Source organism: Nerophis ophidion, linkage group LG01 (assembly GCF_033978795.1).
Source record: "Nerophis ophidion isolate RoL-2023_Sa linkage group LG01, RoL_Noph_v1.0, whole genome shotgun sequence".
NCBI lineage: Eukaryota > Metazoa > Chordata > Actinopteri > Syngnathiformes > Syngnathidae > Nerophis > Nerophis ophidion.
In genome coordinates, this window is record NC_084611.1 from 4,193,825 (window position 1) to 4,212,801 (window position 18,977).

General features: G+C 34.6%; 1 protein-coding gene across 1 annotated transcript; it reads right to left on the bottom strand.

The window, feature by feature from the left end:
- Positions 1-80: 80 nt before the first annotated feature.
- LOC133549206 (oocyte zinc finger protein XlCOF22-like) lies at positions 81-17,598 on the bottom strand. The gene is made up of 2 exons (XM_061894402.1): positions 17,292-17,598; positions 81-1,363 (listed from the first exon to the last, which is right to left on the bottom strand). The coding sequence occupies exons 1-2, from the start codon at positions 17,464-17,466 to the stop codon at positions 654-656; spliced, it is 885 nt and encodes a 294-aa protein (XP_061750386.1). The 5' UTR covers positions 17,467-17,598; the 3' UTR covers positions 81-653.
- Positions 17,599-18,977: the final 1,379 nt, after the last annotated feature.

An 18,977-nucleotide genomic window follows, 5' to 3' on the forward strand; every position in this document is an offset into this window, starting at 1 on the left:
TATTTGTCAGTATTTGTCAGTATTTGTCAGTATTTGTCAGTATTTGTCAGTATTTGCATCAAGTAAACAGCAGGAAGGACTAACAGAAAGACAAAGTCAGTCAGAGTGCAGCAGACGTCTGAATGCACATTTTTTTATTTGAATCTTTTAACATAAAAGTGTGTGTTGTTGTCCTGAGTGTGTCTGCATGTGTCGTCTGAGCGACTTCGCTAGTCAACAGGAAACTGGTTTTCATCCTGTGTGTGTTGGTTAAGTTGTGCGCGAGTGTTCTTGGGGGGGAATGGAGCCACGAACTGAGCAGACAAACGGTTTCTCTCACATGTCCACTACTGTATATACCAACCACAAAATGAGCAACTAAGACTTTTCCGTGTGTTCTCATGTGCGACACCAAGGCTGGTTTTTGGATGAATCTCTGGTCACAAACCAAGCAGGAAAATGGTTTCTCTCCCGTGCGTTGATATGTCCTCACGACAAAACCTCTGACCACAAAATGAGCAACTACGAGTATTTCCCTCCCGCGTGTGTTCTCATGTGCGACACCAAGGCTGGTTTTTGGGTGAATCTCTGGTCACAAATTAAGCAGGAAAATGGTTTCTCTCCCGTGCGTTGATAAGTCCTCACGACAAAACCTCTGACCACGAAATGAGCAACTACGAGTATTTCCCTCCCGCGTGTGTTCTCATGTGCGACACCAAGGCTGGTTTTTGGGTGAATCTCTGGTCACAAATTAAGCAACCGAATGGTTTCTCTCCCGTGTGCATCCTCATGTGTCTCTTCAAAGTGGACCTGCGAGTAAACGTCCTGCCGCAAACGAAGCAACTAAAAGGTCTTTCTCCGGTGTGCACTCGAAGGTGTTCCTTCAGAACGCTGTTAAATGGAAACGTTTTGCCACAAAACGAGCAAGTCAAACCTTTTTTATCGCCCTTTTGGGAAGATTCTAAATGTTTGTGCCTGATATCGTCTTCAGAGTCCGTATCGCTTCTCGTCGCTTCTTGGGTGTCCATGTCTTCGTCCTCACGACAGTGCGATGCTACGTCGTCGCTATCTGACAGCGGGGCTAAGAGGTGGTCTCCATCAGCCTCTGTTGTCATTGGTTGATGTAAGCTGCTGCTGGGAGGCTCCGCCCCTTGGCGATGAGGCTGGGAGGACTCGGGCGGCTCGTCCGCGGTCTTCACAGAGACACTAGACGGTTGCAACTTGGTGAAATCGGCCTCCTCCGACCCAAGAGAAAATTTTCCCTCCTGAATGATCCGAAGTTCCTCCTCTTCCTTTTTAATGTGGGGGGGCTGTGGATGCTCCTCCTCTAAAGTGGAGCTCCCCCCCGGCAGCTGATGGGGGCGCTCTTCCCGCTGCTGGGGGTCTGCAGGACAAAAAATACAAAAAAAAAAACAGATGAGGCAATTTCAGGTTGAGTGGAATGTGTTAATATTGGAATGCTTTGAATAGGTTGAAAAACTTGGAAAAATGTCCCATTCATTTTGAATTGGGAAAATATCCCTAAAAATGGAGGATTCTAGGAAATCCAGGATTTTTTTTTTTTTTTTTTTTTACAATTGTTGAAAGGAAGCACACGATTCCTAAACAGGCTGAATATTTTGAAGTTGGAATGGTTTCAATCGGATGAAAAATGTGGGAGTTGTGGAACTTAGAAAAATGTCCCATTCTTTTCAATGGGAATTTTGGAAAAGAGGGGAATTTTTGGAAAATGCAAAAAAATAAAATAAAAAAATTCAATGTTCTGAATGAGTTGAAATGGTTGCTGTTGGAATTTTTCAAATTGGTGGAGAAATGTTGAAGTAGTAACTTTTCTAATTGAAAAACAGTATTAAGGGATTTTGGGAAAACCGGGAATTTTTCCTGTTCATAAAAACAACTTAATTTTTTTGTCCTGATTAAGAGTAAATGTTTTTGATGGTTGAAGCGGGTTGAAAAATGTGGAAGGAGTAGTCGCCAGAAAAAATCGTGAAAAAAAGAGTTTGGAAAAAAACGAGAATTCTGGAAATTCCTGGAATTTTCGGCAAACTTGAAAAAATGATAGTTTGAATGTGCAGGATGAGTGGAATGTGTTGATGTTGGGATGCTTTGAATATGTCGAAAAATGTGGGAATTGTGCAACTTGGAAAAATGTCCCATTCATTTTGAATTGGGAAAATGTCCCAAAAACATGAGAATTTTAGGAAATCTGGGAATTTTTTTTTTTTTTTTTACAATTGTTGAAAGGAAGCACACGATTCCTAAACAGGCTGAATATTTTGAAGTTGGAATGGTTTCAATCAGATGAAAAATGTGGGAGTTGTGGAACTTAGAAAAATGGGAACTTTTCAATGGGAATTTAAGAAAATAGGGAATTTTTTTGAAAATACAAAAAAAAAAAAAAAAATTCAATGTTCTGAATGGTTGGTGATGGAATTTTTCACATTGGTCGGGAAATGTTGAAGTAGTAACTTTTTTAATTGGGGAATGGTATTAAGGAATTTTGGGAAAACCGGGAATTTTTCCTGTTTGTAAAAACAACGTAATTTTTTGTCCTGATTAAGAGTAGATATTTTGACGGTGGAAAGGTAGAAGCGGGTTGAAAAATGAGGACGGAATAGTCGCCAGAAAAAAGAGTTTTGAAAAAACGGGAATTCTGGAAATTCCTGGAATTTTCAGCGAACTTGAAAAAATTATAGTTTGAATGTGCAGGATGAGTGGAATGTGTTGATGTTGGAATGCTTTGAATATGTTGAAAAATGTGGGAATTGTGCAACTTGGAAAAATGTCCCGTTCATTTTGAATTGGGAAAATGTCCCTAAAAACATGAGAATTCTAGGAAATCCGGGATTTTTTTTTTTTTTTTTTACAATTGTTGAAAGGAAGCACACGATTCCTAAACAGGCTGAATATTTTGAAGTTGGAATGGTTTCAATCAGATGAAAAATGTGGGAGTTGTGGAACTTAGAAAAATGGGAACTTTTCAATGGGAATTTAAGAAAATAGGGAATTTTTTTGAAAATACAAAAAAAAAAAAAAAAAAAAAAAAAAATTTCAATGTTCTGAATGGTTGGTGATGGAATTTTTCACATTGGTCGGGAAATGTTGAAGTAGTAACTTTTTTCATTGAGAAATGGTATTAAGGAATTTCGGGAAAACCGGGAATTTTTCCTGTTAAAAAAACAACTTAAATGTTTTGTCCTGATTAAGAGTAAATGTTTTGACGGTGGAAAGGTTGAAGCGGGTTGAAAAATGTGAAAGGAGTAGTTGCCAGAAAAAAGAGTTTGGAAAAAAACGGGAATTCTGGAAATTCCTGGAATTTTCAGCGAACTTGAAAAAATGATAGTTTGAATGTGCAGGATGAGTGGAATGTGTTGATGTTGGAATGCTTAGAATTTGTTAAAAAATGTGGGAATTGTGCAACTTGGAAAAATGTCCCATTCATTTTGAATTGGGAAAATGTCCCTAAAAACATGAGAATTCTAGGAAATCCGGGAATTTTTTTTTTTTTTTTACAATTGTTTAAGGAAGCACACAATACCTGAAAAAGGCGAAATATTTTCAAGTTGGAATGGTTTCAATCAGATGAAAAATGTGGGAGTTGTGGAACTTAGAAAAATGGGAACTTTTCAATGGGAATTTAAGAAAATAGGGAATTTTTTTGAAAATACAAAAAAAAAAAAAAAAAAAAAAAAAAATTTCAATGTTCTGAATGGTTGGTGATGGAATTTTTCACATTGGTCGGGAAATGTTGAAGTAGTAACTTTTTTCATTGAGAAATGGTATTAAGGAATTTTGGGAAAACCGGGAATTTTTCCTGTTTATAAAAACAACGTAATTTTTTGTCCTGATTAAGAGTAGATATTTTGACGGTGGAAAGGTAGAAGCGGGTTGAAAAATGAGGACGGAATAGTCGCCAGAAAAAAGAGTTTTGAAAAAACGGGAATTCTGGAAATTCCTGGAATTTTCAGCGAACTTGAAAAAATGATAGTTTGAATGTGCAGGATGAGTGGAATGTGTTGATGTTGGAATGCTTTGAATATGTTGAAAAATGTGGGAATTGTGCAACTTGGAAAAATGTCCCATTCATTTTGAATTGGGAAAATGTCCCAAAAACATGAGAATTTTAGGAAATCTGGGAATTTTTTTTTTTTTTTTTACAATTGTTGAAAGGAAGCACACGATTCCTAAACAGGCTGAATATTTTGAAGTTGGAATGGTTTCAATCAGATGAAAAATGTGGGAGTTGTGGAACTTAGAAAAATGGGAACTTTTCAATGGGAATTTAAGAAAATAGGGAATTTTTTTGAAAATACAAAAAAAAAAAAAAAAAAAAAAAAAATTCAATGTTCTGAATGGTTGGTGATGGAATTTTTCACATTGGTCGGGAAATGTTGAAGTAGTAACTTTTTTAATTGGGGAATGGTATTAAGGAATTTTGGGAAAACCGGGAATTTTTCCTGTTTGTAAAAACAACGTAATTTTTTGTCCTGATTAAGAGTAGATATTTTGACGGTGGAAAGGTAGAAGCGGGTTGAAAAATGAGGACGGAATAGTCGCCAGAAAAAAGAGTTTTGAAAAAACGGGAATTCTGGAAATTCCTGGAATTTTCAGCGAACTTGAAAAAATTATAGTTTGAATGTGCAGGATGAGTGGAATGTGTTGATGTTGGAATGCTTTGAATATGTTGAAAAATGTGGGAATTGTGCAACTTGGAAAAATGTCCCGTTCATTTTGAATTGGGAAAATGTCCCTAAAAACATGAGAATTCTAGGAAATCCGGGATTTTTTTTTTTTTTTTTTACAATTGTTGAAAGGAAGCACACGATTCCTAAACAGGCTGAATATTTTGAAGTTGGAATGGTTTCAATCAGATGAAAAATGTGGGAGTTGTGGAACTTAGAAAAATGGGAACTTTTCAATGGGAATTTAAGAAAATAGGGAATTTTTTTGAAAATACAAAAAAAAAAAAAAAAAAAAAAAAAAATTTCAATGTTCTGAATGGTTGGTGATGGAATTTTTCACATTGGTCGGGAAATGTTGAAGTAGTAACTTTTTTAATTGAGAAATGGTATTAAGGAATTTTGGGAAAACCGGGAATTTTTCCTGTTTATAAAAACAACGTAATTTTTTGTCCTGATTAAGAGTAGATATTTTGACGGTGGAAAGGTAGAAGCGGGTTGAAAAATGAGGACGGAATAGTCGCCAGAAAAAAGAGTTTTGAAAAAACGGGAATTCTGGAAATTCCTGGAATTTTCAGCGAACTTGAAAAAATGATAGTTTGAATGTGCAGGATGAGTGGAATGTGTTGATGTTGGAATGGTTAGAATTTGTTAAAAAATGTGGGAATTGTGCAACTTGGAAAAATGTCCCATTCATTTTGAATTGGGAAAATGTCCCTAAAAACATGAGAATTCTAAGAAATCCGGGATTTTTTTTTTTTTTGTACAATTGTTGAAAGGAAGCACACAATTCCAAAACAGGCTAAATATTTTGAAGTTGGAATGGTTTCAATCGGATGAAAAATGTGAGAGTTGTGAAACTTAGAAAAATGTCCCATTCTTTTCAATAGGAATTTTGAAAAAGAGGGAATTTTTGGGAAAATGCAAAAAAAAAAAATCAATGTTCTGAATGAGTTGAAATGGTTGGTGTTGGAATTTTTCAAATTGGTGGAGAAATGTTGAAGTAGTAACTTTTTTCATTGAGAAATGGTATTAAGGAATTTCGGGAAAACCGGGAATTTTTCCTGTTAAAAAAACAACTTAAATGTTTTGTCCTGATTAAGAGTAAATGTTTTGACGGTGGAAAGGTTGAAGCGGGTTGAAAAATGTGAAAGGAGTAGTTGCCAGAAAAAAGAGTTTGGAAAAAAACGGGAATTCTGGAAATTCCTGGAATTTTCAGCGAACTTGAAAAAATGATAGTTTGAATGTGCAGGATGAGTGGAATGTGTTGATGTTGGAATGCTTAGAATTTGTTAAAAAATGTGGGAATTGTGCAACTTGGAAAAATGTCCCATTCATTTTGAATTGGGAAAATGTCCCAAAAACATGAGAATTTTAGGAAATCTGGGAATTTTTTTTTTTTTTTTTACAATTGTTGAAAGGAAGCACACGATTCCTAAACAGGCTGAATATTTTGAAGTTGGAATGGTTTCAATCAGATGAAAAATGTGGGAGTTGTGGAACTTAGAAAAATGGGAACTTTTCAATGGGAATTTAAGAAAATAGGGAATTTTTTTGAAAATACAAAAAAAAAAAAAAAAATTCAATGTTCTGAATGGTTGGTGATGGAATTTTTCACATTGGTCGGGAAATGTTGAAGTAGTAACTTTTTTAATTGGGGAATGGTATTAAGGAATTTTGGGAAAACCGGGAATTTTTCCTGTTTGTAAAAACAACGTAATTTTTTGTCCTGATTAAGAGTAGATATTTTGACGGTGGAAAGGTAGAAGCGGGTTGAAAAATGAGGACGGAATAGTCGCCAGAAAAAAGAGTTTTGAAAAAACGGGAATTCTGGAAATTCCTGGAATTTTCAGCGAACTTGAAAAAATTATAGTTTGAATGTGCAGGATGAGTGGAATGTGTTGATGTTGGAATGCTTTGAATATGTTGAAAAATGTGGGAATTGTGCAACTTGGAAAAATGTCCCGTTCATTTTGAATTGGGAAAATGTCCCTAAAAACATGAGAATTCTAGGAAATCCGGGATTTTTTTTTTTTTTTTTTACAATTGTTGAAAGGAAGCACACGATTCCTAAACAGGCTGAATATTTTGAAGTTGGAATGGTTTCAATCAGATGAAAAATGTGGGAGTTGTGGAACTTAGAAAAATGGGAACTTTTCAATGGGAATTTAAGAAAATAGGGAATTTTTTTGAAAATACAAAAAAAAAAAAAAAAAAAAAAAAAATTTCAATGTTCTGAATGGTTGGTGATGGAATTTTTCACATTGGTCGGGAAATGTTGAAGTAGTAACTTTTTTCATTGAGAAATGGTATTAAGGAATTTCGGGAAAACCGGGAATTTTTCCTGTTAAAAAAACAACTTAAATGTTTTGTCCTGATTAAGAGTAAATGTTTTGACGGTGGAAAGGTTGAAGCGGGTTGAAAAATGTGAAAGGAGTAGTTGCCAGAAAAAAGAGTTTGGAAAAAAACGGGAATTCTGGAAATTCCTGGAATTTTCAGCGAACTTGAAAAAATGATAGTTTGAATGTGCAGGATGAGTGGAATGTGTTGATGTTGGAATGCTTAGAATTTGTTAAAAAATGTGGGAATTGTGCAACTTGGAAAAATGTCCCATTCATTTTGAATTGGGAAAATGTCCCTAAAAACATGAGAATTCTAGGAAATCCGGGAATTTTTTTTTTTTTTTTACAATTGTTTAAGGAAGCACACAATACCTGAAAAAGGCGAAATATTTTCAAGTTGGAATGGTTTCAATCAGATGAAAAATGTGGGAGTTGTGGAACTTAGAAAAATGGGAACTTTTCAATGGGAATTTAAGAAAATAGGGAATTTTTTTGAAAATACAAAAAAAAAAAAAAAAAAAAAAAAAAATTTCAATGTTCTGAATGGTTGGTGATGGAATTTTTCACATTGGTCGGGAAATGTTGAAGTAGTAACTTTTTTCATTGAGAAATGGTATTAAGGAATTTTGGGAAAACCGGGAATTTTTCCTGTTTATAAAAACAACGTAATTTTTTGTCCTGATTAAGAGTAGATATTTTGACGGTGGAAAGGTAGAAGCGGGTTGAAAAATGAGGACGGAATAGTCGCCAGAAAAAAGAGTTTTGAAAAAACGGGAATTCTGGAAATTCCTGGAATTTTCAGCGAACTTGAAAAAATGATAGTTTGAATGTGCAGGATGAGTGGAATGTGTTGATGTTGGAATGGTTAGAATTTGTTAAAAAATGTGGGAATTGTGCAACTTGGAAAAATGTCCCATTCATTTTGAATTGGGAAAATGTCCCTAAAAACATGAGAATTCTAAGAAATCCGGGATTTTTTTTTTTTTTGTACAATTGTTGAAAGGAAGCACACAATTCCAAAACAGGCTAAATATTTTGAAGTTGGAATGGTTTCAATCGGATGAAAAATGTGAGAGTTGTGAAACTTAGAAAAATGTCCCATTCTTTTCAATAGGAATTTTGAAAAAGAGGGAATTTTTGGGAAAATGCAAAAAAAAAAAATCAATGTTCTGAATGAGTTGAAATGGTTGGTGTTGGAATTTTTCAAATTGGTGGAGAAATGTTGAAGTAGTAACTTTTTTCATTGAGAAATGGTATTAAGGAATTTCGGGAAAACCGGGAATTTTTCCTGTTAAAAAAACAACTTAAATGTTTTGTCCTGATTAAGAGTAAATGTTTTGACGGTGGAAAGGTTGAAGCGGGTTGAAAAATGTGAAAGGAGTAGTTGCCAGAAAAAAGAGTTTGGAAAAAAACGGGAATTCTGGAAATTCCTGGAATTTTCAGCGAACTTGAAAAAATGATAGTTTGAATGTGCAGGATGAGTGGAATGTGTTGATGTTGGAATGCTTAGAATTTGTTAAAAAATGTGGGAATTGTGCAACTTGGAAAAATGTCCCATTCATTTTGAATTGGGAAAATGTCCCAAAAACATGAGAATTTTAGGAAATCTGGGAATTTTTTTTTTTTTTTTTACAATTGTTGAAAGGAAGCACACGATTCCTAAACAGGCTGAATATTTTGAAGTTGGAATGGTTTCAATCAGATGAAAAATGTGGGAGTTGTGGAACTTAGAAAAATGGGAACTTTTCAATGGGAATTTAAGAAAATAGGGAATTTTTTTGAAAATACAAAAAAAAAAAAAAAAAAAAAAAAAATTCAATGTTCTGAATGGTTGGTGATGGAATTTTTCACATTGGTCGGGAAATGTTGAAGTAGTAACTTTTTTAATTGGGGAATGGTATTAAGGAATTTTGGGAAAACCGGGAATTTTTCCTGTTTGTAAAAACAACGTAATTTTTTGTCCTGATTAAGAGTAGATATTTTGACGGTGGAAAGGTAGAAGCGGGTTGAAAAATGAGGACGGAATAGTCGCCAGAAAAAAGAGTTTTGAAAAAACGGGAATTCTGGAAATTCCTGGAATTTTCAGCGAACTTGAAAAAATTATAGTTTGAATGTGCAGGATGAGTGGAATGTGTTGATGTTGGAATGCTTTGAATATGTTGAAAAATGTGGGAATTGTGCAACTTGGAAAAATGTCCCGTTCATTTTGAATTGGGAAAATGTCCCTAAAAACATGAGAATTCTAGGAAATCCGGGATTTTTTTTTTTTTTTTTTACAATTGTTGAAAGGAAGCACACGATTCCTAAACAGGCTGAATATTTTGAAGTTGGAATGGTTTCAATCAGATGAAAAATGTGGGAGTTGTGGAACTTAGAAAAATGGGAACTTTTCAATGGGAATTTAAGAAAATAGGGAATTTTTTTGAAAATACAAAAAAAAAAAAAAAAAAAAAAAAAAATTTCAATGTTCTGAATGGTTGGTGATGGAATTTTTCACATTGGTCGGGAAATGTTGAAGTAGTAACTTTTTTAATTGAGAAATGGTATTAAGGAATTTTGGGAAAACCGGGAATTTTTCCTGTTTATAAAAACAACGTAATTTTTTGTCCTGATTAAGAGTAGATATTTTGACGGTGGAAAGGTAGAAGCGGGTTGAAAAATGAGGACGGAATAGTCGCCAGAAAAAAGAGTTTTGAAAAAACGGGAATTCTGGAAATTCCTGGAATTTTCAGCGAACTTGAAAAAATGATAGTTTGAATGTGCAGGATGAGTGGAATGTGTTGATGTTGGAATGGTTAGAATTTGTTAAAAAATGTGGGAATTGTGCAACTTGGAAAAATGTCCCATTCATTTTGAATTGGGAAAATGTCCCTAAAAACATGAGAATTCTAAGAAATCCGGGATTTTTTTTTTTTTTGTACAATTGTTGAAAGGAAGCACACAATTCCAAAACAGGCTAAATATTTTGAAGTTGGAATGGTTTCAATCGGATGAAAAATGTGAGAGTTGTGAAACTTAGAAAAATGTCCCATTCTTTTCAATAGGAATTTTGAAAAAGAGGGAATTTTTGGGAAAATGCAAAAAAAAAAAATCAATGTTCTGAATGAGTTGAAATGGTTGGTGTTGGAATTTTTCAAATTGGTGGAGAAATGTTGAAGTAGTAACTTTTTTCATTGAGAAATGGTATTAAGGAATTTCGGGAAAACCGGGAATTTTTCCTGTTAAAAAAACAACTTAAATGTTTTGTCCTGATTAAGAGTAAATGTTTTGACGGTGGAAAGGTTGAAGCGGGTTGAAAAATGTGAAAGGAGTAGTTGCCAGAAAAAAGAGTTTGGAAAAAAACGGGAATTCTGGAAATTCCTGGAATTTTCAGCGAACTTGAAAAAATGATAGTTTGAATGTGCAGGATGAGTGGAATGTGTTGATGTTGGAATGCTTAGAATTTGTTAAAAAATGTGGGAATTGTGCAACTTGGAAAAATGTCCCATTCATTTTGAATTGGGAAAATGTCCCAAAAACATGAGAATTTTAGGAAATCTGGGAATTTTTTTTTTTTTTTTTACAATTGTTGAAAGGAAGCACACGATTCCTAAACAGGCTGAATATTTTGAAGTTGGAATGGTTTCAATCAGATGAAAAATGTGGGAGTTGTGGAACTTAGAAAAATGGGAACTTTTCAATGGGAATTTAAGAAAATAGGGAATTTTTTTGAAAATACAAAAAAAAAAAAAAAAATTCAATGTTCTGAATGGTTGGTGATGGAATTTTTCACATTGGTCGGGAAATGTTGAAGTAGTAACTTTTTTAATTGGGGAATGGTATTAAGGAATTTTGGGAAAACCGGGAATTTTTCCTGTTTGTAAAAACAACGTAATTTTTTGTCCTGATTAAGAGTAGATATTTTGACGGTGGAAAGGTAGAAGCGGGTTGAAAAATGAGGACGGAATAGTCGCCAGAAAAAAGAGTTTTGAAAAAACGGGAATTCTGGAAATTCCTGGAATTTTCAGCGAACTTGAAAAAATTATAGTTTGAATGTGCAGGATGAGTGGAATGTGTTGATGTTGGAATGCTTTGAATATGTTGAAAAATGTGGGAATTGTGCAACTTGGAAAAATGTCCCGTTCATTTTGAATTGGGAAAATGTCCCTAAAAACATGAGAATTCTAGGAAATCCGGGATTTTTTTTTTTTTTTTTTACAATTGTTGAAAGGAAGCACACGATTCCTAAACAGGCTGAATATTTTGAAGTTGGAATGGTTTCAATCAGATGAAAAATGTGGGAGTTGTGGAACTTAGAAAAATGGGAACTTTTCAATGGGAATTTAAGAAAATAGGGAATTTTTTTGAAAATACAAAAAAAAAAAAAAAAAAAAAAAAAAATTTCAATGTTCTGAATGGTTGGTGATGGAATTTTTCACATTGGTCGGGAAATGTTGAAGTAGTAACTTTTTTCATTGAGAAATGGTATTAAGGAATTTCGGGAAAACCGGGAATTTTTCCTGTTAAAAAAACAACTTAAATGTTTTGTCCTGATTAAGAGTAAATGTTTTGACGGTGGAAAGGTTGAAGCGGGTTGAAAAATGTGAAAGGAGTAGTTGCCAGAAAAAAGAGTTTGGAAAAAAACGGGAATTCTGGAAATTCCTGGAATTTTCAGCGAACTTGAAAAAATGATAGTTTGAATGTGCAGGATGAGTGGAATGTGTTGATGTTGGAATGCTTAGAATTTGTTAAAAAATGTGGGAATTGTGCAACTTGGAAAAATGTCCCATTCATTTTGAATTGGGAAAATGTCCCTAAAAACATGAGAATTCTAGGAAATCCGGGAATTTTTTTTTTTTTTTTACAATTGTTTAAGGAAGCACACAATACCTGAAAAAGGCGAAATATTTTCAAGTTGGAATGGTTTCAATCAGATGAAAAATGTGGGAGTTGTGGAACTTAGAAAAATGGGAACTTTTCAATGGGAATTTAAGAAAATAGGGAATTTTTTTGAAAATACAAAAAAAAAAAAAAAAAAAAAAAAAAATTTCAATGTTCTGAATGGTTGGTGATGGAATTTTTCACATTGGTCGGGAAATGTTGAAGTAGTAACTTTTTTCATTGAGAAATGGTATTAAGGAATTTTGGGAAAACCGGGAATTTTTCCTGTTTATAAAAACAACGTAATTTTTTGTCCTGATTAAGAGTAGATATTTTGACGGTGGAAAGGTAGAAGCGGGTTGAAAAATGAGGACGGAATAGTCGCCAGAAAAAAGAGTTTTGAAAAAACGGGAATTCTGGAAATTCCTGGAATTTTCAGCGAACTTGAAAAAATGATAGTTTGAATGTGCAGGATGAGTGGAATGTGTTGATGTTGGAATGGTTAGAATTTGTTAAAAAATGTGGGAATTGTGCAACTTGGAAAAATGTCCCATTCATTTTGAATTGGGAAAATGTCCCTAAAAACATGAGAATTCTAAGAAATCCGGGATTTTTTTTTTTTTTGTACAATTGTTGAAAGGAAGCACACAATTCCAAAACAGGCTAAATATTTTGAAGTTGGAATGGTTTCAATCGGATGAAAAATGTGAGAGTTGTGAAACTTAGAAAAATGTCCCATTCTTTTCAATAGGAATTTTGAAAAAGAGGGAATTTTTGGGAAAATGCAAAAAAAAAAAATCAATGTTCTGAATGAGTTGAAATGGTTGGTGTTGGAATTTTTCAAATTGGTGGAGAAATGTTGAAGTAGTAACTTTTTTCATTGAGAAATGGTATTAAGGAATTTCGGGAAAACCGGGAATTTTTCCTGTTAAAAAAACAACTTAAATGTTTTGTCCTGATTAAGAGTAAATGTTTTGACGGTGGAAAGGTTGAAGCGGGTTGAAAAATGTGAAAGGAGTAGTTGCCAGAAAAAAGAGTTTGGAAAAAAACGGGAATTCTGGAAATTCCTGGAATTTTCAGCGAACTTGAAAAAATGATAGTTTGAATGTGCAGGATGAGTGGAATGTGTTGATGTTGGAATGCTTAGAATTTGTTAAAAAATGTGGGAATTGTGCAACTTGGAAAAATGTCCCATTCATTTTGAATTGGGAAAATGTCCCTAAAAACATGAGAATTCTAGGAAATCCGGGAATTTTTTTTTTTTTTTTACAATTGTTTAAGGAAGCACACAATACCTGAAAAAGGCGAAATATTTTCAAGTTGGAATGGTTTCAATCAGATGAAAAATGTGGGAGTTGTGGAACTTAGAAAAATGTCCCATTCTTTTCAATAGGAATTTTGGAAAAGAGGGAAATTTTTGGAAAATGCAAAAAAAATAAAATTAAAAAATTCAATGTTCTGAATGAGTTGAAATGGTTGGTGTTGGAATTTTTCAAATTGGTGGAGAAATGTTGAAGTAGTAACTTTTTTCATTGAAAAATAGTATTAAGGAATTTTGGGAAAACCGGGAATTTTTCCTGTTCATAAAAACAACTTAATTTTTTTGTCCTGATTAAGAGTAAATGTTTTTGACGGTGGAACGGTTGAAAAATGTTAAAGGAGCAGTCGCCAGAAAAAAGAGTTTGGAAAAAAACGGGAATTCTGGAAATTCCTGGAATTTTCAGCGAACTTGAAAAAATGATAGTTTGAATGTGCAGGATGAGTGGAATGTGTTGATGTTGGAATGCTTTGAATATGTTGAAAAATGTGGGAATTGTGCAACTTGGAAAAATGTCCCATTCATTTTGAATTGGGAAAATGTCCCTAAAAACCTGAGAATTCTAGGAAATCCGGAATCTTTTTTTTTTTGTACAATTGTTAAAAGGAAGAACACAATTCCTAAACAGCCTGAATATTTTGAAGTTGGAATGGTTTCAATCGGATGAAAAATGTGAGAGTTGTGGAACTTAGAAAAATGTCCCATTCTTTTCAATAGGAATTTTGGAAAAGAGGGGAATTTTTGGAAAATGCAAAAAAATAAAATAAAAAAATTCAATGTTCTGAATGAGTTGAAATGGTTGGTGTTGAAATTTTTCAAATTGGTGGAGAAATGTTGAAGTAGTAACTTTTCTAATTGAGAAATGGTATTAAGGAATTTTGGGAAAAGTGGGAATTTTTCCTGTTCATAAAAACAACTTAATTTTTTTTTCCTGATTAAGAGTAAATGTTTTTGACGATTGAAGCGGGTTGAAAAATGTGGAAGGAATAGTCGCCAGAAAAAAGAGTTTGGAAAAAAACGGGAATTCTGGAAATTCCTGGAATTTTCAGCGAACTTGAAAAAAAGATAGTTTGAATGTGCAGGATGAGTGGAATGTTTTGATGTTGGAATGCTTTGAATAGGTTGAAAAATGTGGGAATTGTGCAACTTGGAAAAATGTCCCGTTCATTTTGAATTGGGAAAATGTCCCTAAAAACATGAGAATTCTAGGAAATCCGGGATTTTTTTTTTTTTTTTTACAATTGTTGAAAGGAAGCACACAATTCCTGAACAGGCTGAATATTTTCAATGAAAAATGTGGGAGTTGTGGAACTTAGAAAAATGTCCCATTCTTTTCAATAGGAATATCGGAAAGAGGGAATTTTTGTGAAAATACAAAAAAAAATAAAAAAATTCAATGTTCTGAATGAGTTGAAATGGTTGGTGTTGAAATTTTTCAAATTGGTGGAGAAATGTTGAAGTAGTAACTTTTCTAATTGAGAAATGGTATCAAGGAATTTTGGGAAAAGTGGGAATTTTTCCTGTTCATAAAAACAACTTAATTTTTTTTTCCTGATTAAGAGTAAATGTTTTTGACGGTTGAAGCGGGTTGAAAAATGTTAAAGGAATAGTCGCCAGAAAAAAGAGTTTGGAAAAAAACGGGAATTCTGGAAATTCCTGGAATTTTCAGCGAACTTGAAAAAATGATAGTTTGAATGTGCAGGATGAGTGGAATGTGTTGATGTTGGAATGCTTTGAATAGGTTGAAAAATGTGGGAATTGTGCAACTTGGAAAAATGTCCCATTCATTTTGAATTGGGAAAATGTCCCTAAAAACATGAGAATTCTAGGAAATCCGGGAATTTTTTTTTTTTTTGTACAATTGTTGAAAGGAAGCACACAATTCCTAAACAGCCTGAATATTTTGAAGTTGGAATGGTTTCAACCGGATGAAAAATGTGAGAGTTGTGGAACTCTTTTTGTTTGGAATTAGACCTCTTCTTGCTGCTGCTGCTATTGTCGCATGGTAAGAGCGGGTCTCCTGAAACTTCAGTAATATTGTGCCATTCTGTCTTTGGGGTCCTTTCTACTCAACAGTTATGTCTACCAAAAGAACTTGGGAGTGACCTGTGTGTTTCTGCCAACCGTGTTGAGGTGGCGACTAGTCCAGGGTGGAACCGAGTGCAGCTGGGATAGGCTCCAGCCGCCCCTGCGACCCCGAGAGGGGCAAGCAGTAGAAAACGGATGGATGTTTTTACCATAGAAAAAAGGGTGTGTCGTTGGCAAAAATAGAATAAAACATAACAAATAATAAAAAGTTAATATTAAAGGATATATCTTAAGTTATTCTAGGAATTTAAGCATCTAAACTATATAAAAATATTATTAAAGGACTTTTAACTCTTTTTTGAAGGGGGTCCAAGGGAGCTGCAATGTGGATTTTTATCAAAAACAATGCTCCAAAAATAATTATGAATGAAAATGAATGTTGTGTATAATTGACTTTTTAAGGCTCAAATCATTTCACATTAAATATTTGACAAAAAAAAATAAATGTATGGGAAAAGATTGCATTTTTTTGTGTTTTTGCGCTACATAAGCCGACTCTTTTTGTTTGGAATTAGACCTCTTCTTGCTGCTGCTGCCATTGTCGCATGGTAAGAGCGGGTCTCCTGAAACTTCAGTAATATTGTGCCATTCTGTCTTTGGGGTCCTTTCTACTCAACAGTTATGTCTACCAAAAGAACTTGGGAGTGACTAGCGTGTTTCTGCCAACTGTGTTGAGGTGGCGACTAGTCCAGGGTGGAACCGAGTGCAGCTGGGATAGGCTCCAGCCGCCCCTGCGACCCCGAGAGGGGCAAGCAGTAGAAAACGGATGGATGTTTTTACCATAGAAAATAGGGTGTGTCGTTGGCAAAAATGGTATAAAAGATGAAAAATAATAAAAACCTAATATCAAAGGAAGTATCTGAAGTTATTCTAGAAATGTAAGCATCTAAACTATAAACAAATATTACTAAATGACTTTTCACATTAAATATTTGACAAAAAAAACTAAATGTATGGGAAAAGATTGCATTTTTTGTGTTTTTGCGCTACGTAAGCCGACTCTTTTTGTTTGGAATTAGACCTTTTCTTGCTGCTATTGCTACTGCGCTTCCCAAAGGCATGCGGTAAAAGTAAGCATGCGCTAATTATTTTAAAACCTCGTCTCACTCCGGCACTTACCAAAGGTATGCAGTAAAAATGTGAGTGTGATGTAAGCTTGGACCTTAAGTCCAACTGATTAGCTCTTAATCTTCTTCCCTTTATGCGATTTCAAATTTCCCGTATTGAAATCAGCCTCCTCCATTTTGAAAATGATGTCAGGGGAAGTGTCAATCGTGATGTCACAATAATACTAAGCATGCGCTAATTATTTTGGGAAGCGAGTCCGACCCGGCAGTAATTCAAGGCAGGCGCATACTATTTTCCCTGCGGCAATTTAAGGAAATACGGTATATATCATCCAAAAGAATTTAGGAGTGACCAGTGTGTTTTATTCCCTGAGAGGAAGACAGTACCGAGTAGTGTCGTTTATCAACAACAGTGACGAGTTTACCCGACTCACTGAAACCTGCTGGTTTCAAATAGAAAAAATCATGAATGCTGGACGAAGTTGCTGGGGAGTAGGAAGTCTGGGCTTCGCTGCTTAGGCTGCTGCCCCCGCGACCCGACCTCAGATAAGCGGAATAAGATGGCTGGAGGAATACATAATACAAAACAAATCATGTTAGCATTTAGGATAGCTAGGGATTAGCAGAAAAACGTTGTAGACCCCTGACCGATGCTAGTATTCTATTTATAACCCATCCACTTTCTACCGCTTCATCTCTATTTGAATTATCCTTGAAGTAATCATCCGGGTACTAAACGTCCTTCAATGCTAGTGTTTAATATTGCAAGTATAAAAATGGTAAATAATAGCTATAGTTTATCAAGTTACATGAGATTGTTCTCCACTAGTGCTTCCTTCAAAATAAAAGAGCAACATTTTTTAGTTTCTGACTATTTCCGGTGCGACGCAAAAGGACGCCTTGTTAATTACAATTCAACACAAGTAAATAATAATAATTGTGGATATTTAGTAAATACCTTCAGCGTGTGTCACAATTTGAGTTTGTCGGGCAGCTTCCGGTTGTTGTCGACGTCTCTCCTTCTCCCGAGTTCTAGAAAGTTCCATCTCGTACCACACGATGGTTTTTTCGAACAGCGCGAATATTTCGTCAGCCGCCGCCATTAGTCGCACCTTCACCATCTCTTTCAACATTTTTTAAATTATTTTTTACGTTTCCAAGTCAATAATTCGTCGTCCTTCTTCGCCCTTTGTCTTCCTTCGCGGGTCGCCTTTTTTTTCTTCGACGGAGTAAAATCAAGCGTGACGTCACACTGCTGCCATCTTGCGGCGGCATTGAAGACCGCCCAGCATGACAGGAAGAATTAGAACATGTTTTTTTCTTTTTAAACAAAATACATAGCGACGCTTTAAAACGGTCGTTTGAATGTCCGCTTGTTGTCAAAAAGTGTTTTGGTTTTACCTTGTTTTAATCCGTCAGTGCTCTTATTTTGGTGGCGAGCTAGTGACGCAATTTCCTGTTAATCGCGCCCTCTGGTAGTATCGGTTTATTAATGCTGAATAATGGCGTGATTTCGTCACTAAAATGTAAGTTCATGGCGGACATAACACTGACATTTGTGTTAAAATACGTCAAATATGTGTTATCGTTGTTTCTCATCATATTTCTGCATTTAATACGCTACTTTTGGTGGCAAAATGGTGCCGTCATTGGGTTTAAGGTGTAATTAACTAGGTCACCGCTAGAGGTCTCTCGAGACCATGCTTTGTATGCTCAGCCTCAGTCAAAAGGCAAGCTCTTAAATACATATTTTAATCATTAAATTACTGCTGTCAAAATATTAATTTTTTAAATCATGATTAATCTCAGGTTATATTTGCTTGCATGATTTAAATCAAATCAAAAAAAAAATATTCCGACACCAATGGGATTTTATTCTACGACAAGAATATATTTAAGTTAAAGTACCAATTATGTCACACACACATGTAAATGTTTTATTTCAATGCACGTTTTTTATTTGTTCAAAATGTTTTAATCTAAAGTCCAGTCAGTGTTTATTTTGGAGGGAAATTTACCACTGCATTTTTTTTTACATCAAACTTAAATTAATTTTATTACATTTTAATTTGTATTCCATTTTGTTCTAATTAATTTATGCATCAATTAACCTTTATTTATTTATTTTCACATTGCTTACAGAGCATGTAGAGTCAAAATAAAGTGTGCGATTAATCTGCATATATCATTGATTAATGTGCTAATTTTTTGTGGTTAATCACGCCCGATTTGTAGCTGAGATAGGCGCCAGCGCCCCCCGCGACCCCGAAAGGGAATAAGCGGTAGGAAATGGATGATGGATGGATAATCACAAGAGTTAACTCATTATTGACAGCTCTAAATTAAACGTGTAATTCATTGATTATAATTGGAATTAAAGCTGCAAGCAGCGTTGGTCGGGTCCGCCTTAGGCTGCTGCCCCCGAGACCCACGGCCGGATAAGCGTTAGAAGACGCCTTGGAGCCACTATTTTGAGAATCTAATGCGTTGTGAAAGTAATGCAGTTGTTGTATTGAAGTGAAAATATCAAACTTCCTGTTGATTTTTGCTAAAGTATGTTAATTATTCAAATGTAGGTCTAAGTGAGACCTACATATTGTTTTTTGTTTCATGTCTCTCTGAAATTCCTGCCGGAAGTTACAAG